At 38.8% G+C, this 21,121-nt stretch overlaps 2 protein-coding genes across 2 annotated transcripts; both read left to right on the top strand.

The window, feature by feature from the left end:
- LOC127193117 (olfactory receptor 187-like) lies at positions 1–930 on the top strand. The gene has a single exon (XM_051150450.1). It carries the CDS (start codon positions 1–3, stop codon positions 928–930), a length of 930 nt encoding a protein of 309 aa, XP_051006407.1.
- A 15,222-nt stretch (positions 931–16,152) lies between these two features.
- LOC127192783 (olfactory receptor 186-like) lies at positions 16,153–17,076 on the top strand. Its single transcript, XM_051150096.1, has one exon. It carries the CDS (start codon positions 16,153–16,155, stop codon positions 17,074–17,076), a length of 924 nt encoding a protein of 307 aa, XP_051006053.1.
- The last annotated feature ends 4,045 nt before the right edge of the window (positions 17,077–21,121 follow it).

The following is a 21,121-nucleotide window of genomic DNA, read 5'->3' as shown; positions in this document are numbered from 1 at the left end:
ATGGGAATCGAGAATACAACACTTTTGGTACAGTTCGTTCTCACAGGACTTGTTCACCTGCCACAGTGGAAAATCCCCCTGTTCCTGCTGTTCTTGGTCATTTATCTCATCACCATTGTGGGGAACCTTGGTCTGATCACTCTCATCTGGAATGACCCTCACCTTCACATTCCTATGTACTTATTTCTTGGGAGTTTAGCTTTGGTGGATACTTGGTTATCCTCCACAGTGACACCAAGGATGATACTAGACTTTTTTGCAAAGAGCAAACTGATCTCTTTCTCTGAATGCATGATACAGTTTTTCTCATTTGCAATAAGTGCAACCACAGAATGTTTTCTCTTGGCATCAATGGCCTATGATCGCTATGTAGCCATATGCAAGCCGTTACTCTACCCAGTGATCATGACAAATCGACTCTGTGTACGTCTGTTAATATTGTCCTTTGTAGCTGGATTTATTCATGCTTTCATTCATGAAGGATTTTTATTCAGGCTAAGGTTCTGTAAATCTAACATAATACATCACTTTTACTGTGATGTTGTGCCACTGTTAAAGATTTCCTGTAATGACCCTTCTCTCAATTACCTAATGCTTTTCATTTTCTCTGGCTCAATTCAGGTATTCACTATTACAACTATTCTTGTATCTTATACACTTGTTCTCTTTTCCATCTTAAAGCAGAAATCTATCAAAGGCATAAAGAAAGCCTTTTCTACCTGTGGCGCCCATCTCCTGTCTGTGTCTTTGTACTATGGCCCTCTTCTTTTCATGTACGTGCGCCCTGCATCTCCACAATTAGATGATCAAGATATGATGGACTCTGTATTTTACACTGTTGTGATTCCTGTACTGAATCCAATTATCTACAGTTTGAGAAATAAACAAGTAAAAAATTCACTGGCAAAATTCTTAAAGAGAAACACTTAGGTTTCATATTATTATCTGTTGTATTCTTATTAAAACACATTTTTAGGTCTAGATAGGCGTTCTAATTTGATAATGACAATATGTGGTGGAGATTGATTTACATTCAGAAATTTAGAAGCACCAAAATAGGAAGGAAGTCTTCTTCAAGGCTGTCAAATACAAATAGCCAAAACACTAGGAATGTAATATTTATATAATTCCTGGTCGTGTCATGGTTTTTCTTGCTAGAGGTAATCTATTGTGTGTATGTGTAATAATATAAATGTATCTGTAAATAAATTAAATTAAAGATAAATAAAACCAGTGAACTGGAAAAAATCACAAAATTGTGCAAGCTTAATGTGACTATATTTGGTAAACTGCCAGAATATTTAGAAAATGAATCTAACCTAGAATTGTTGTTGTTGATAATGATATGTTGTTTGTGTATGTATGTGGTTTAAGCACACTTATGTTATGAAACTTGTGCAAAGGTCGAAGAAGGTCACATGTCCTGCTTAATCATTCTCCCAACTCGTTTTCTTGAAAGAGTGCCTACAAGTGAACTTGGAGATAGAATTTTAACCTGCTAACCCCACAGATCCTCTTTCTCCATCCCCCACAGCATTAATGTTACAGGCGTATGAGAGGTCATGATCTTCTCAACAATGAAACCAGAAGCCCTTTCCTACTGACATTTGTATGCTATGTTTACGGGGATGCAAACACAGTTATTAGAGTGTGTAGCTGAGGAAACATTTTTAAATGTATATAATCTAAGCTCTAATAATGGTGAATATGATGTCACAGTCCCTAATGACCTTTTTTGGACAGATGTGAAATTATGTGTGCTTTATGTTTGTGCTGACCTTGATTGCAGGCCTCACACACATCCTGAGTGCAGAGTGAGTGAGATGTCTTCAGCTCACCTCTTTTCTCTTCTCCATACACTGGAATTGGCTATTGAGAATCTCACACCAGACATTATAACACCAATGTGTACACACTGCAACTTTATTTCTACCTTCTGTTGATACTCTCTTCCTTTTCATACATTTTTACCATGTGATTTTGCATGGATTAAATGCTAGTGGAATGTTATTGTTCATACATATAGAGAGATGTAACAAGACACATGTACATATGTATGTATTGGTGTGAATTCAGAGTTTATTTGTGACGTGATCTTATCTGTGTTCATGATTGTATCAAAAATATTAGTTTCCCACATCCTATGTTTGTTCACCCTGGAATTTTTTGAGGTCTTTTCATAATACATAATGTCTTGTTCTGTCACTTAGGGCTATTGACAGGATGTGTGAACTTCAATATATGGGTTATGTGGGAGATTTTGTAGTAGATGCATTCTTTTGAGGAAGATTGTGAGACTATGATCCCACCTTCTTGCTCTCTTTTTGTTCTTTATACTTGACTTGAACACTTTTGTTCCACAATGCAATTATACCATGATGTACTGTAATCTTTGATGATCTAGAAGACCTCACTGTTCAACAACTCCAAAAGAGGTAACCTAGTCCTACACTGGAATTTGTATTTGCTAGTCTGTGATGTCTGGTAGGGGTCTTGTCACCCCTTTATAAAGTAACTTCCTTAATGTCTCCCTTTTAAATACACTCATATATATGTATACATATATTATTATTAGGGTGCCTCTATAAATCAAGAAAGAAATAGAAATTTGGAAGGTAATATTATTTATGATAGCCTTAAAGTGTTTGCCAGTCCCTTATGGAAAAGTTGAAATTGATATTTACATAAGTAACATTACCAGTAACTGAATATCTCTTAGCCTACTTTTAACTCCTCAATATGGTGTCCAACTAATGTCTACTATTTCAGATAACCCTAATTCATGATATGGAACTCAAGTCACATGGTTACATGGTAGCCTGAGGTTGTGCATTCAGGCCTTGTGAAGGTCCATTGTGAGTGGAGATGATACTATCAAAAGCTGAGCATTTCAACCAAGGAGTTCAAGGTTTTGTAGCAAAGTACTGAAGACCTAGTTGTAGTTGTTGTTTTTATTTCTTCAGATGAGGAAATAAGATGAGAGCTGTATCCAAGTTGCTCAAATACATGACTTGGGATGAACCCAGAATATTTTTTCTCTATTCTTACTTTCCCTAGATTTAGGCACAGAAGCCTCTAGCCTCTGTACACTCTAATATTTCTGCAAAATTGAGCCTTAAAGATGTCAGTTTCCAGCCTCCATCTGCTAACCTAGGCCTAGAATATTTTCATCCTCCAAGACTTACCGCTAAATAAGCTCACCCTTTCTACCTCTTTCTGAGCTCTGGCTGGCTGGTTCAACTTGGCTTTTCTGGCCAAAACTCCTCTCCAAGCTGACAGATCCAATATGGATTCTTTCTTGGCTTCTAACTGAATTGCTCTGCTTGGCTTCAAACTAACTCTAGCAATATGTTGTAAACTTCTGGTTCCTTCTCATCCTATGCCTTGTTCTGTGTTCACCTGTGTCTAGCTTGTTCTCTCTGCCAACTGTCTCTGTAAAACTGTCCTGGTAAAAACTGCTACACACACACAACACACACACACACACACACACACACACACACACACACACACACACACATACACACACCTCCCACTATAATCCTCTACTCCCACTCTTCCCTTCTCTCCATGTGCTACTATTAAGCCTCTCTTTCCAGTCTGTTCTTGTGAGAGTTGGGTGTATCCCATCTAACTCTTTCGTTCACATTTTTTTTCTCTGTTTTATCCCTTTGACTACCCCTCAATTAGACACCACTTTCAAACATGCCTAATTTCTTCTATAAACGAATTTTACTTTCATTGTTTAGGATTAAAGGTGCATACAAAGACATGTCTATGTTTCAGACAGATTACATAGACTTAGAAAGTCTTCAAATGGGATCTCTTCTGTTCAGGAAGTTGTCTCCTGTGCTGATGTGTTCCAGGCTCTTCCCCACTTTTTCTTCTAAGTGATTTAGTGTCTCTGGTTTTATGTTGAGGTCTTTGATCCACTTGAACTTCAGTTTTGAGCATGGTGACAAATATGGGTCTAGTTGCATTTTTCTACATGTAGATATCCTGTTAGACCAGCACCATTTGTTGAAGATGCTATCCTTTTTCCATTGAATAGATTTGGCTTCTTTGTCAAGAACCAAGTGACCATATGTGTGTGGATTCATTTCTTGGTCTTCGATTTGACTCCACTGATCAATCAGCCTACTGCTGTGCCAGTACCATGATGTTTTAATTACTGTTGCTTTATAGTACAGCTTGAGATCAGGTATGGAGATTCCCCTGGAGGATCTTTTGTTGTACAACATTGTGTTAGCTGTTCTGGGTTTTTTTTTTTTTTTTTTCCATGTGAAGTAGAGAATTGAACTTTCAGTGTCTTTAAAAAATTGTGTAGGTATTTTGATAGGAATTGCATTGAATTCGTAAATTGCTTTTGGTAAGATAGCCAGCTTTACTATGCTAATTCTCCCGATCCACGAATAAGGGAGATCATTTCCTCTTCTGAAGTCATCTTTAATCTCTTTCTTCAGAGTTTTGAAATTTTTTTCAAACAAGTCCTTCACTTGCTTGGTTAGAATAATGCCTAGATAGTTTATATTGCTTGTGGTTATCGTGAAGAGTGTAGTTTTCCTAATTTCTTCCTCTTCATGCTTGTCATTTGTATATAGGAAGGCTACTGGCTTTTTTGAGTTAATTTTGTATACAGCCAATTTGCTGAAGGTGTTTATACAGCTCAGATTGTAAGGTCAACAATTTTTTTTAATTTTTTTTTTATTAATTTATTCTTGTTACATCTCAATCTTTATCCTATCCCTTGTATCCTCCCATTCTCCCCCCCCCCACCCATTTTCCCATTATTCCCCTCCCCTATGACTGTTCCTGAGGGGGATTACCTCCCCCTGTATATGCTCATAGGGTATCAAGTCTCTTCTTGGTAACCTGCTGTCCTTCCTCTGAGTGCCACCAGGTCTCCCCCTCCAGGGGACATGGTCAAATGTGAGGCACCAGAGTATGTGAGAAAGACATATCCCACTCTCCACTCATCTGTGGAGAATATTCTGACCATTGGCTAGATCTGGGTAGGGGTTTAAAGTTTACCCTCTGTATTGTCCTTGGCTGGTGCCTTAGTTTGAGCGGGACCCCTGGGCCCAAATCTGCCTATCATAATGTTCTACTTGTATGTTTCTAGGACCCTCTGGATCCTTCTACTTTGCTATTCTCCCATGCTTCTCTCATTTAGAGTCCCAATAGGATGTCCTCCCCTCTGTCCCAGTTTCCTGGTAAGTGAAGGCTTTCGTGGGACATGCCCCTTGGGCTAGTATGCAGATATAAGTGAGTATATACCATTTGAGTCTTTCTGCTTCTGGGTTAACTCACTCATTATGATCATTTCTAGCTCAATCCATTTATCCACAAATTTAGGGAATTCCTTGTTTTTAATAGCTGAGTAGTATTCCATAGTGTATATGTACCACAGTTTCTTTATCCATTCTTCTACTGAGGGACACTTAGACTGTTTCCATGTTCTGGCTATTATGAATAAGGCTGCTGTGAACATGGTTGAGCAAATTTTCTTGTTGTGTGCTGGAGCATCTTCTGGGTATATTCCAAGGAGTGGAATAGCTGGGTCTTGAGGAAGCCCTATTCCCAGAGTTCTGAGATAGCACCAGATAGATTTCCAAAGTGGCTGCACTAGTTTGCATTCCCATCAGCAATAAAGGAGTGTTCCTCTCTCCCCACATCCTCGCCAGCATGTGGTGTCGCTTGAGTTTTTGATCTTAGCCATTCTGATGGGTGTAAGATGGAATCTCAGAGTTGTTTTGATTTGCATTTCCCTGATGACTAAGGAGGTTGAGCATTTCTTTAAGTGTTTCTCAGCCATTTGATATTCCTCTGTTGAGAATTCTCTGTTTAGTTCCAAGCCCAATTTCTCAATTGGGTTATTTGGTTTGGTGGTGTTTAGCTTCTTGAGTTCTTTATATATTTTGGATATTAGACCTTTGTCAGATGTAGGGTTGGTGAAGATCTTTTCCCAGTCTGTAGGCTGTCGTTTTGTTCTCTTTACAGTGTTTCCTGCCTTGCAGAAGCTTCTCAGCCTCATGAGGTCCCACTTATTAATTGTTGACATTAAGGCCTGGGCCGTTGGTGTTCTGTTCAGGAAGTTGTCTCCTGTGCCAATATGTTCCAGGCTCTTCCCCACTTTTTCTTCTAAGTGACTTAGTGTCTCTGGTTTTATGTTGAGGTCTTTAATCCACTTAGATTTGAGTTTTGTGCAAGGTGACTAATATGGGTCCAGTTGCATTTTTTTACACATAGACCTCCAGTTAGACCAGCACCATTTGTTGAAAATGCTATCCTTTTTCCATAGAATGGATTTGGCTTCTTTGTCAAAAATCAAGTGACCATATGTGTGTGGATTCATGTCTGGGTCTTCGATTCAATTCCACTGATCAACCAGCCTGTTGCTGTGCCAGTACCATGCTGTTGTAATTACTATTGCTTTATAGTACAGTTTGAGATCAGGTATGGAGATTCCTCCGGAGCACCTTTTATTGTACAAAATTGTTTTAGCTATTCTGAGTTTTTTGTTTTTTTATATGAAGTTCAGAATTGAACTTTCAATGTCTTTAAAAAATTGTGTAGTTATTTTGATAGGGATTGCATTGAATCTGTAGATTGCTTTTGGTAGGATGGCCATTTTTACTATGTTAATTCTCCCGATCCATGAGCAAGGAAGATCATGCCATCTTCTCAGGTCATCTTCAATCTCTTTCTTCAGAGATTTGAAATTTTTTTCCAACAAGTCCTTCACTTGCTTAGTTAGAGTAACTCCTAGATATTTTGTATTGCTTGTGGCTAATGTGAAGGGTGTGGTTTTCCTAATTTCTTCCTCTGCAAGCTTGTCATTTGTGTATAGGAAGGCTACAGACTTTTTTGAGTTAATTTTGTATCCAGCCAATTTGCTGAAGGTGTTTATCAGCTTTAGGAGTTCTCTGGTGCAATTTTGAGGGTCACTTATGTACACTATCATATCATCTGCAAAGAGGGATAATTTGACTTTCTCCTTTCCCATTTGGATACCTTGATCTCCTTTTGTTGTCTTAGTGCTCTGGCTAGAACTTCGAGTACTATATTGAAGAGATATGGAGAGAGTGGGCTGCCTTGCCTTGTTCCCGATTTTAGAGGAATTTCTTGAGTATCTCACCATTTACTTTGATTTTGGCTATTGGCTTGCTGTATATAGCCTTTATTATGTTGAGGAAAATGCCTTGTATCCCCGATCTCTCTAAAACTTTAAACATGAATGGTGTTGAATTTTATCAAATGCTTTCTCTGCATCTAAAGAGATGATCATGTGGTTTTTTATTTTCAGTTTGTTTATATGGTGGATTACATTGATGGATTTCCGTATATTAAACCATCCCTGCATGCCTGGAATGAAGCCTACTTGGTCATGATGAATGATATCTTTGTTGTGTTCTTGTATTCGTTTTGCATCTATGTTCATAAGAGAAATTGGTCTGAAATTCTCTTTCTTTGTTGAGTCTTTGTGAGGTTTAGGTATCAATGAGACTATGGCCTCATAGAATGAATTTAATAATGTTCCATCCATTTCTATCTTTTGGAATAGCTTGAAGAGTATCGGTATTAGCTCGCCCTTGAAGGTCTGGTAGAATTCTGCACTGAAACCATCTGGCCCTGGGTTTTTTTTTGGTTGGGAGACTATTGATGATTGCTTCTATTTCTGTAGGGGAAATGGGACTATTTAGCTTGTTTATCTGTTCTTCACTCAACTTTGGCAAGTGAAATTGATCAAGAAAATCGTCCATTTCTCTTCGATTTTCGAATTTTGTGGCGTATATGCCTTCAAAGTATTCTTTGTATTTCTTCAGTGTCTGTTGTTATGCCTCCCTTTTCATTTCTGATTTTCTTGATTTCAATACTGTCTCTCTGCCTTTTAGTTAGTTTGACTAATGGGCTGTCTATCTTGTTGATTTTCTCAAAGAACCAGCTCTTGGTTTTGTTGATTCTTTGGACTGTTTTCTTAGTTTCTAATTTGTTAATTTCACCCCTGAGTTTGATTATTTCCAGACGTCTACTCCTCTTGGGTGTTTCTGCTTCTTTTTTTTCTAGGGCTTCCAGTTGTGTCATTAAGATTCTTATGTGCTATGTTTCCAATTTCTTTTTAAAGGCACTTAGTGCTATGAATTTTCCTCTTAGCACTGCTTTCAATGTATCGCACAAAATTGGGTACGTTGTTCCTTCATTTTCATTGAATTTCAGAAACTCCTTGATTTCTTTCTTTATTTCTTCCCTGACCCAGGTGTCATTTAGGAGAGAGTTGTTTAGTTTCCACGTACGTGTAGGCTTTTTTTATTTCTGTTGTTGTTGAAGTGCAGCCTAAGAGCATGGTGATCTGATAGGATACAAGGTATTATTTCAATCCTCTTGTATCTATTGAGGCTTGCTTTATGACCTAAGATGTGATCAATTTTGGAGAAGGTTCCACGGGGTGCAGAGAAGAAGGTATATTCTTTCTTGTTTGGGTGAAAGGTTCTATAGATATCTGTTAGATCCATTTGACCCATGGCATTGGTTAATGATGTTATTTCTCAGCTTAGTTTCTGTTTCAATGACTTATCCTTCAGTGAGAGTGGGGTGTTGAAGTCTCCCACTATTATTGTGTGGGGATAGATGTGTGGTTTAAGCTTTTTTAGCAGATCTTTTACAAATGTGGGTGCCCTTGTATTGGGAGCATAGATGTTCAGAATTGTGATGTCATCTTGGTTGACTTTACCTTTGATGAGTATGAAGTGTCCTTCCTCATCCCTTTTGATTAATTTTGGTTGAAAGTCTATTTTGTTCGATACTAAAATGGCTACGCCTGCTTGCTTCTTGTCACCATTTGCTTGGAATATTTTTTCCAACCTTTTACCCTGAGGTAATGCCTATCATTATGGGTGAGATGTGTTTCTTGAATGCAGAAGAATGTTGGATCTTGTTTATGCACCCATTCAGTTAGTCTGTGTCTTTTTATTGGAGAATTGAGACCATTGATGTTGAGAGATATTAATGACCAGTGACTGTTAAGAGTCTTAATTTTGATGTTGTTTCCAGTCGAGCGTTTGTGTAGTTGTGTTTTTGCCATGGTATAGTTATCTATTTCCTGAGTAGTTTTGGTTGTAGCTTGACCCTTTGGGATGGAGTTTTCCTTCTAGTACCTTCTATAAAGTGGATTTGTGGATAGGTATCCACAGCCTTATGTGTCCCCTGCCAAGTTCAGCCAGGAACACTGGGCCTGAACCACGGGCCGAAGTCAGCTAGATTCTCAGGGCCTGAACTGTCTGCCAAGCTCAGCTAGGGATTCTGGGCCCAAAATGCACACAGGGTCCAGTCAGAATTTTTGGGCTGGGATTACACACCAAGCTCAGCTAGGGGCTTTTGGCCCAAAGTGCATGCTGTGTTCAGTTATTGACTCAGGGCCCGAACTGTCCGCCAAGCTCAGCCAGGAATTCTGGATTCAAACTGCACACTGTGTCCAACCCGAGTCTTAGAGCCAGTGGCACTGAGCACTCCGTCCAGCCTGCGTCACAGCAAGAGAACTGCGGCTGCGCTGAGCTAGGGCTTCCAGTGGAGCTGAGTGCTCCGCCCAGCCTGTGTCACAGCAGGAGAACTGCGGCTGCGCTGAGTTAGCACTGGTGGTGGAACTGAGCTCTCTGCCCAGCCTGCATCACAGCAGGAGAACTATGGCTGCGCTGAGCCAGCGCCGCTGGTGAAACCAAACGCTGCGCCCAGACTGTGTCACCGCAATGGAGCTGCCGCTTAGCTGAGGTGGTGCCTAGAGTGGAACTGAGCGCTCCGCCCAGCCTGTGCCACAGCAGGGGAGCTGTGGCTGCGCTGAGTTAGTGCCTCGTGCAGAATTGCTTGCTGGGCTGAGCCAGAAACCGGGACTCTGGGGCCGAACTGTCCGCCAAGTCCAGTCTGGGTCCCAAGGCACCAGGCGACCCAAATCCTGCCCAGAGTCCCCTCTCCCTCAGCAACTCCCACCGGCCACCACACTTATTGCCTCCACCGGAAGGCTATGAGCTGTAAACCTCAGCCACCTCCGCTGGTGCCGCTGCTGCTCCCTCTGCCGCTGCTGCTCTGATCCGAGAAAATCTGTGCTCCTCCCATGTGCAGGGGCATGCAGGTCCTCCGCACCCTGGTCCCTTTGCACGGTGGAGCACTCCCGCTGTCGTGGTGTGGGGACCTCGGTGTTCCTGGCTCAGAAATATGTGCAATTCCCTGAATTGTTCACTGGCGCCTCCAAATATGGCCCACACTGATCGCCGTCATCTTGGATCTCAGGTCAACAATTAATAAATGGGAGCTCATGAGGCTGAGAAGCTTCTGTAAGGCAGGAAACTGTAAAGAGAACAAAGTGATAGCCTACAGACTGGGAAAAGATCTTCACCAACCCTACATCTGGCAAAGGTCTAATATCCAAAATATACAAAGAACTCAAGAAATAAAACACCACCAAAACCAATAACCCAATTGAGAAATGGAGCTCAGAACTAAACAGAGAATTCTCAACAGAAGAGTATCAAATGGCTGAGAAACACTTAAAGAAATGCTCAACCTCCTTAGTCATCAGGGAAATGCAAATCAAAACAACTCTGAGATTCCATCTCACACCCAACAGAATGGCAAACATCAAAAATTCAAGTGACACCACATGCTGGCAAGGATATGGAGAGACACTCCTTCATTGCTGGTGGGAATGCAAACTAGTGCAGCCACTTTGGAAATCTATCTGGAGCTCTCTCAGAAAACTGAGAATAAAGCTTCTTCAAGACCCAGCTATTCCACTCCTTGGAATATACCCAGAAGATGCTCCAGCACACAAGAACATATGCTCAACTATGTTCATAGCCACCTTATTCATAATAGCCAGAATATGAAAACAACCTAAGTGTCCCTCAGTAGAAGAATGGATAAAGAAACTGTGGTACATTTACACTATGGAATACTACTCAGATATATTAAAAACAAGTATTTCCCAAAATCTGTGGACAAATGGATTGAACTAGTAGTGATCATAATGAGAGAGTTAACCCAGAAGCAGAAAGAATCAAATGGTATATACTCACTTATATCAGGACACTAGCCCAAGGGGCATGTCCCATGAAAGTCTTCACTTACCAGGAAAGTGGGACAGAAGAGAGGACATCCTATTGGGACTTTAGGTAGAGAAGCATCGGAGAATGGGGAAATAGAAGGATCCAGAGGGTTCTAGAAACCTACAAGAAGAACATTATGACAGGTGAAACTGGGCCCAGGGGGGTCCTTCTCAAACTATGGCACCAGCCAAGGACAATACGGTGCAGTAAACTTCGAAGCCCTACCCAGATCTAGCCAATGGACAGGACATTCTCCAAAGTTAAGGGGAGAGTGGGGTCTGACTTTCACATGAACTCTGATGCCCCATATTTGACCATGTCCCCTTGATGGGGAGGTCCAGTGGCACTCAGAGGAAGGATAGCAGGATACCAAGAAGAGAATTGATATCCTATGAGCATATACAGGGGGAGGAGGCCCCCCTCATACACAGTCATAGGGGAGGGGAGTAAGGGGACAGCGGGAGGGAGGGAGGAATGGGAGGATACAATGGATGGGATAACAATTGAGATGTAATATGAATAAATTAATAAAATTTTTTAAAAAGGAAAAAATGTGATCTCTTGTTAGAGTAACCATATTGCTGGATTAAAATTCCTATACGGCTAGACTGTGATTAATCTACAACGACTTTTCATAACCTGAAGCATTGCCTCTTTTCTCGATGGCCTATTGGAGTACCAATAGAGTTGCTAAGTTATAGGGTCACAATAGTTTGTAAAACAGGCGAGGCTTGCTCTATACGTCTTTTTTTTTTCTAAGTTGTACACAAAAGCAGTGGCTTTTCTATCATTTTTCAAATAGATCAACTAGAACAAGTGAGACCAACCCTGTTTCCATATTTAATACAACTTCTGGGGCTTCTGCTTTATCTTGACGTAAAGTTCTGGATGCAGATGTTATCTTCACCCTTAGGAAAGATGGCTTTCTCTCTCTCTCTCTCTCTCTCTCTCTCTCTCTCTCTCTCTCTCTCTCTCTCTCTCTCTCTCTCTCTCTCTCTCTGTGTGTGTGTGTGTGTGTGTCCCTCTGCCCTCCCTCCTGTTCTCCCTTCTCTTCTTCCCTCCTCTCTCTCTCTCTTTCTCTCCTTCCCCCCTATTTCATCAGTTACCTCACTTCTGTTCTCTTTACTTCTGATTTCCTCACTTGCTTCCTGAGTTCACAACTACAAATATGTAATATTAAACTGCTCTCTGGAGCCCACCTTTTGCTCTCTGAATTTCATTATTTGAACATACTAGACTCAAACCTGAAAGTCCAAGGCAGCTTTTAGAGAACAGTCATGTTTTCTAAGATCCTCGATTCCCAGGCCAGGCTCACCAAGAGCTGTGAAAGGATCCTTCCCTCAAGTAGACACTCCAGCTTTCTATATCATTTGTATACTGACCTAAAAAATTGTTTGCCTAAACCTGTCAGGAGTGTTGCTTGTGATCAGAATAGTATTAAAAGGAGTAATTCCACTTTTTTCTTCAAGCTAGGCTTGGGTACTGTGAGTAGATAATCACAATGCAAAAGTCTGATGCTCCATGGGGCCCTTTGGACTCTGCACATGTGTCCAATCATTGCCCAGCACAGCAGCCTCACTCTGTCCTCAGGGAGCACTTGTGCTCTCATGTGAGAATCTCTGTTCTTCTCTCAGGGCTACAATTGGTTGACCTTGAATCAAAGGAAAATATACAGACATCTTTTTTTTTTTTTTTCTGTGCTTATGGAATAAAACCTTCAAAGCAAGCCACTGCCATAGAATGCTACCAGCCTTCCTGGTAAGTCTTGACTGCTTTCAAAACCCCAACACTTATTGAAGATCTTTACAGCATTTCTCATAATATGGGTAAGAAAGAAATGATTTGCATAATATTATGCCTCCAGTCTGTTACAAGATGTATGCTGTTTAAATAGCAGTTGTTTTATATTTATATTTAGACTCCAACTTGGTTTTAAATTAAAAAAAGAACAACAAAAGATTATCTGTATACTTTAATTTTTGTTGAAAAATATGAAGAACATGGTTGAACAATAATTGGCTTTGCTAGTGATGTTATATTATACATTTAACAATAAATTTAGTTCTGTTGAACTAAAATACTGGTTTTAAACACCTAAGTAACTATTCTTCTTCTGTATTGATATCTTCTGGTAATCCCAGCAAAAATATTACTCTGTATATTTAATCATATATTCTAATTAAAATCTTTAAGGCTGGTTACTTAAATATTCATTTGTCTATATTGTCAAGTTCTAAGAATAATTTATTTGAAAAGACATACACACACATATACAAACAAGATTCACACATGTAAGGGAAAGACAGAGAATAGACCTATGTTTCATGGAGTCATACATGTTGATATATAAATATACATATTTCTGATTGCATGTAAAGAAATATTATATACAAGGTTCATTTATTCACTAAACATATTAACATTCTATGTATCATTTATATGAGGATTAAGTGTTTGACACAATTTTATTCTGCCAGGAAAAATTACACCGATATAGATGAAAATGCTATCAAATACAATCAGAAAGATTTCTAAAGAAACTTAGTTCTAAATTTAGTTATAACATAATGAGGTAAGATTTAAATATGCAAAGAATTATCAGTAAAACATGTAACCACAGCACGGAATTTGTGACATAAAATTTAAATATCCAATGCCTTTTGGAAGCACAGATTTATAAGAAATGTATTTTAATTTTTTCTAAAGGAAAAACTACTCAGAGCTGGTAGTAATCAAAGTAATGAGCAAGTAGCAGGAGAAGACATTCACCCTGGGCATGGAACAACCTGTCCCTCATTGATTTTCCATTCTTTGTCTGGTGGCTCTATTTTGTGATGTCACACTCACTGTATTCATTGAGTATTTTGTGATTTCATGCCTACTGTGTTTGTGTATTTTGTGACCCCGCACTTACTGTGTTCCTTGTGTCTTCTGAGGATATATCTCTCTTCCTCCTTTTTAAGCATCCAAAATTCCATTTCCTGTACTTTTTCTGTTGATAACATCCTTTTATCCCCTCTGATGTATTTATCAAGCATGTTTCCAAAGTAATAGCTTATAAATTCTGAAAGGGCAAACAAACTGTCCACACTCCCACTATCTGTGGCTCTTTCAGAGAGTCTTTCCTAACTATGGACTTACTGCTGCCACTCTGACATTATTACCTCAAGCACATTCAGGAAACCATTCTCAGCAAAGTCCAGAAGCTTCTTAATCTCAGCAATCAGAAATGTCTATTGCTTATCCTACTGAAGCATTGGGTTTTACTCCAGTCAGTATATTTTTCTTTGGTCATTCTTTCTTTTTTAATTTTATTAATTTCTTCAGATTACAACTCAATTATTATCCCATTACTTGTATCCTCCCATTCCTCCTCCCTCCCACTCTCACCGTATTCCCTTCCCCCAGATCTAAGACCACGGGGGACCTCCTCCCCGACTATATGGTCATAGGCTATCAGGTCTCATCTTGGAAACCTGCTTATTCTTTCTTTGAGTGACATCAGGCCTCCCCACCAAGGGGAAGTGGTCAAATATGGAGCACCAGAGTTCATGTCAGAGTCAGTTCCTGCTCTCCACATAACTGTGGAGAATGTCCTGTCCATTGAGTAGATCAGAGTAGGGATTTGATATTTACTACTTGTATTGTCCTTGGTTAGTGCAATAGTTTGAGCAGACTCCTCCTGGGCCGCGATCCACCCATCATGCTGTTCTTCTTATAGGTTTCTAAGACCTTCTGGGTCCTTCTACTTCTCCATCTCCTATATTTCTCTTACCTAGAGTTCCAGTGTGATGTCCTCACATCTATCCCAATCTCCTGGTAAGTGAGACTTTTGTGGGACATAACTTTTGAGCTAGTGCCCAATTGTAAGTGAGTGTATACCATGTGAGTCTTTCTGTTTCTTAATAGCTGTCTTCTATTAAGGGTCACAATACTGCATGCTCTAGCTGCATTTTGCTTTTCTGGTTAGTTTTTTTTTTTTAATTGATAGTATCTTGCTATAGTCCCATCATGATTTGCATGTTCCCATCCTTTGAGTAAAGTGATTACAGATAGGTATGACTTTGACCAGGGATTTATTTTTCTTAATCTCTTGATTCTAATTTGAGCCTATTATAAAAATTGCTAGAATGTGGCTTGGTGTCATGAAAATACCACAAGGGATCAAGAAAGTCATTCAAGGGGAAACATCACACCCTAACATTTCAGAGATGAAGGAGGTTATTGCTCTTGAAGAATGTCACTCTGGAAGGTGGTGATTCTGGAAGGCAGCAGCTGGGTTATCCACATTTTTTCTTGGAGCCATTTTGTCAATGTGTGTTCATTTTTAGTGTGGGATTGAATGAAAAAGAAACATTTAAAACAAGAACTTTGTCTGCAACCAGGAGCCATGAAGTACAAATGGCTCCCAAATTAGTTACATTACAGATGTCATCCTTCTTGTTTATAGCTCCTTTCACTTAACTCCTTCAAATGCTTTTGGGTCATCAGCTCCATGGTCCACAGCATGTCCTCAACTATACAAACCTTAGCAATACTCTATTGATGTTGTTATGTAAACATTACTGGGATGTGCAAAGGGTCCTCATACTACAAAGTTGTAAATGTTTCTGTATGTTCAATTTCAACTTATTAGCACAAACTGAGAAGGCAAGCCATACATCTCTAATGACTTTTATGCCCACACTGAATATGTGAAAAGCAACTAACTTGGTAGTCTAAAAAACTTTAGAACCTTACCCTGTAGCGTAATCATTACTAATAGTGTCATTTCACATGTTGACTGATCATTTGACCTACACTTTAATGATATGAGCAACATTTTAACCACTTTATTTCATCATATTTTAATAATTAAAGGACTTGCATGTTTCAGTTTTTCGATTTCTTCAAACATATTCTGTAAGTTGGAATAATAGGAAATGAAATTAAAATGCCATATTGATATGGCTATTTAGATTATATCAAATGTACTCTCCTGATAGTTGATTTCTAAATCATAGTGAACATTTTTTCATGTTTTTCATTTCAGGGGATGTCCAGTGAGGATTCAGAAATGAAAAATGCAACTGTGCTCACAGAATTTGTTCTTACAGGGCTCACTGATCGCCCAGGGCTCCAGCTGCCCCTTTTCTTGCTGTTCCTGGTGATCTATCTCATCACTATTGTGGGGAACCTTGGTCTGATCACTCTCATCTGGAATGACCCTCACCTTCACATCCCCATGTACTTCTTCCTTGGTCATCTGGCCTTTGTGGATGCTTGTTTGTCATCCACAGTGACACCGAAGATGTTACTTAATTTCTTACAGATTAGTAAAATTATTTCCTTCTCTGAATGCATGATACAATTTTTTTCCTTTGCAGTCTTTGTAACTACAGAATGTTTCTTGTTGGCAGCCATGGCTTATGATCGCTACGTAGCAATATGCAAACCTTTACTGTATCCAGTGATTATGACTAATAGACTATGTATATGTCTTTTAGTCCTATCTTTTGTAGGTGGGATTCTTCATGCTACATTACATGAGGGATTTTTACTTCTATTAACCTTCTGTAATTCCAATATAGTGCATCATTTTTACTGTGACATTATTCCATTGCTAAAGATTTCTTGTACTGACTCTACTATTAATTTTCAATTGGTATTTGTTTTGGCTGGGTTAATTCAAGCCTTTACCATTGTGATTGTGATTGTATCTTATACACTAGTGCTGTTTACAATTTTGCAAAGGAAGTCTGTCCAAGGCATAAGGAAGGCTTTCTCCACCTGTGGTGCCCATCTCCTATCTGTGTCTTTATACTATGGGCCTCTTCTCTTCATGTATGTGCTCCCTCCATCTCAAGAAGCGGATGATCAAGATATCATAGACTCTGTGCTTTACACGGTCATAATTCCTGTGTTAAATCCAATTATCTATAGTCTGAGAAACAAGCAAGTCATGGATTCACTGAAGAAAATATTAAAGAAAAAGACTTAGATCTTATAAAGTACTTGTTTTTTATTTAATATTAAAATATCACAATTTCTCTGTGTAAGTTTTTTTTAGTATTTTAGTGAAATGTCCAAAGAATTTTGAATTCATCTTCTTTTCCTTGACTCTGTCTAAATAAAATTTTCCGGAATTTTTATGGCTTAAGATATTTTATCTTAAAAAAAATGTTTTATCTAATAAGCAGATAACATTTACAGACTTTGGCCTTAATGGGTTCCTTAAGGAGAGGGAACTGGTTCCTTTAGAAGCTGCTAACCTTCACTTCCAGTTCACTCAGGTGTTTAAGTTTTATTCCTTCTCAAGTCTCTGATGGGGTTGAAGACCAGATAGTTTAGTATTACAATCAAGCTTAGTTGGTTAGGGGAATAAGATGTTTTTAGATCAAGATAGATGATTTAAGCTAATGGAGATAAGATATGATAGATATTTATTTTCATTCAGAAATTTAAACCCAACAAGATAGGAAAGATGTTTGCTTCAAGTTTGACAAACACAAATAGCCAAATCACTATGAACGTAACATTTATATAACTTATGATTGTCTCATGGTTCTTCCTCCTGTATGTAGTTTATTTTATTCATGTGTAATAATATAAATATATATGTTAAAAAAGAAACATAATAAATAAATAGATAACATTTTTAAAAAAGAAAAAAGAAGAAAAAACCTTAAAAGCCACAGCTCAAAATTGGTAAACACATGAAAAGGAAATTCATGAAAGATGTAGAAGCAGGCCAAATAACAACGCAAATACATGAAACACATGGTGGACAATATTAGTTATCAGGTAAATGTATATTAAATTTCAATGACACACAAGGGCTTATTTATTAAATAAATAAATATGAAAAGATTATTTCTACTGGAAGTCATGATATGGAACTTTTATGGTCAAAAGTTATTAATAAAGATAATTTGGAGAGAATTACACACAACTTAATGGAACAGTTATGGTTTTCTTTGATTAGTAATTATGTGCCTATATCACTCTGTTATTATTCCATTCTTCTGCAATGCTTACAGTGATTCCACTTTTCACATAGTCTATTTTTATCTCGGTATTTCTCCATCACTAATAAAACTGTAAAAATGCCAGATAGACTATTGAGTCATCCAGAAAAACAATGTCCTTTCCTTTTCTCCTTTTCTGCTAGTACAGTAAGGAAACAACAAAACAGGTAAATAAACAAATAAAACAAAAGCTCTTACTTCATGTGGATTCATTTCAGTATTCAGATATCAAGTTTAAATGACAGAAAATAAATTTTAAGAACTTATTCTGCATGAGTTTTTTAATTTTTTAAGTACACGGATGTTTCCTACGTGTGTGTCTTATGTACCGCATGCATGCCTGATGCCCTCAGAAGTCAAAAGAGCACTTCTGGAAGTAGATATGGGTGATTATGAGCCATCATACGTATTCAGGGACCTGACTTAAACTCAAGCCCTCTAGAATAATAACAAGTGCTATTAACCACTAAACCACTTCTCATAGCCCCAAGAATACATGCTAATAGACAAATTCCTGTGTTAATGATAGAAAGGAAAATTTGAACATGCTTTAGCCACATTAAACCCCCTCTAGACCAGATGTTCTCAACCTGTGGGTCACAATCAATTTAGAGGCAGCATATCATATATCCTGAATATCAGATATTTACAACATGATTCATAAAAGTCGCAAAAATATAGCTATGGAGTAGCAATGAAGTAATTGTTTGGGTAAAGGTCATCACAACCTGAAGAACTATATTAAAGTGTTGCAGCATTAGGAAGATTTAGAACCACTGTTCTAGACTCTACAGATTAGAGCCTTTCTTTAAGTTTGGAGATTATATGGTCTCTGACCATGCCTCCATGGCATGTGTAACTTCAAACGTGTACATGCTACCTTTAGGCCATATATATATATATGGCCTCTCTGTTTCTTTCTCTTCAGACAATTCTTATTTAAAAGTTTTGGTTTCTCTGTTAATGGTGGCTCTTTCATAGCTTTGGTCTTTTGGTGATAGAAGGCTTGTAGGTGACTGTCTCAAGGTGACACTCTACTGCAATGAACACTCTTGAGGCCGCATACAACCACTGAAGACAGAGCTCCAGGAAATCCAAAGGCTAGGCCCTCACGTTAGGGAACGACAGATGTAGTTCACCTTCTACTCTGTTTGCTTCCTTTATCTTCTTTCCTTTGCTCCTAGAATTCCTGACCAGCTTTGAGCTTAGATTAAGGGAGCTTGATCTGTCTGCAGTTTATTCTGGAGTTTGCAAGAAGAGAACAGGTGTGCTTTGACTTGAACTCAAAGTAATTCTAGAGATGTTGGCTCTCTTCAAGTCATGCTCTGGTTACCTCAAATAAAACCATATAAGAAAAGCTTTTTTAGAGCAAGATATTATATCCATGAAATTCTCCCCAAATAAAACCAAATTGTCCAGTCAGCAAGTGATTTAAATAGATAATTTTCCAAAGAAGAACTACAAACAAGCAATAAATACTTAGTATCCTTAGCTAGCAAGGAGATGCAAATTGACACTACCTTGGGATTCCACATCCCCGTGGTTAAAATGGCTATCACCAAGAAATCAAATGACCACCAAAGCCCAGGAAGACATTCAGAAACAGGAAAACTTAGTGTCTGCTGATGAGAACAGAAACATGGGAGTTGCTCAAAACACTTAAATAGAAATAGCAGAGACTGAATCACCAACCAAGGACCATGCATAGACTGGACCTAGGCCCTCCATACAGATGTAGCTGATGGGCAGTTCCATCTTCACGTGGAACCCTCTAGGACTGGGAGCAGGGGCTGTCTTTGACATGGAGTCACTTGCCTTGATGGGGCTGCCCCACCAACCCACAAGGAAAAGGATGTGATCAGGCCTGATGTGACTTTATGTACTGTGGTGGGTTGGGGGCTCCCCTTTTCTGAGGAGAAAGGGAGCGTGGGTAGGGGAAGAGGGATGGAGGGTGGAACTGAGAGGAGAGGAGGGAGAAGGCCACAATTGGTATATAAAGTGAATACATAAATAAAATAATTTTTAAAAAAAGAAAGAAACACTATGTGATTAGGTTATACTGTGGCTAAGAATATACACTAAGGAATCTGAATTACTGTTATCACAAAGATACTTATGCATATTTGTTTTTTGCTACTCTTCACAATAGCCAAAAATATTAGTCTAACATAACTGTCCATCAACAAACAAACATGTAATACTTAAACACAATGAAACATTTTTAGTCATAAAGAAAAACAAGGTAGTGACATTTTAACGAAAACATATACATCTAGAAATCATTATGTCATGTGAAATAAGCCATATCAGAAGGACAAAGACTACATTTTCTCTCATGTACAGAACTTACATATAATTTATCTATATACATGTATGTGTGTTTATTTGTATAATGTGTGTTTGTGGGTCATGAGGATAAAGACAGAATATTAGATAGGAGGAAGAGGTATCAAGTGAGGTGGGAAATAAAGAAAAATGGAATACATGTCAGAGGAAGACTGAAGCAGGGAGGAACTAGAAGGAAGGACACCAGCTGGAAGGGACGGGGAATGGGGGAGGGGGAATGGTGAGGGCAGGGTGCAAGGAAGAATGCAAACAAAGTAAAACAACATATCCATATGAGGACACCATAACGAACATTGTAAGAAACCATGAAAAGTAAAGTTTGCCTAATCTGTTAGAAATGTCAACTGTGATAAGAAACTGTGGCAAAAGGTGCAGCCCGTATTTCTAAAGCTGTATTTGGGCACTGTGAGCCGATATTCACAGTGTAAATGTCTGCATTGCCCCTTGGGATCATTTGCATGCCTTGCATGCGTCAAGTGTAGAGTGCCCTGCACAACAGCTGCACTCTGTCCACGGGGGATGCTTGAGTTCCTGGTGGGAATTTTGGCTCTCTATTTCTCCTCCTCTTAGCAGAAGCACACAGAGTTACACCTGGTTGACTTTTGTATTGGAAGAAAAATTATATAGACATTTTCTGTGTTTGTAGACTGAAACTCCACTTGAGCCAGTGTG

The sequence above is a fragment of the Acomys russatus genome, chromosome 8, assembly GCF_903995435.1.
Source record: "Acomys russatus chromosome 8, mAcoRus1.1, whole genome shotgun sequence".
NCBI lineage: Eukaryota > Metazoa > Chordata > Mammalia > Rodentia > Muridae > Acomys > Acomys russatus.
The sequence above is the reverse complement of the archived record's forward strand: the minus strand, read 5'-3'. Positions and strand labels throughout refer to the sequence as shown.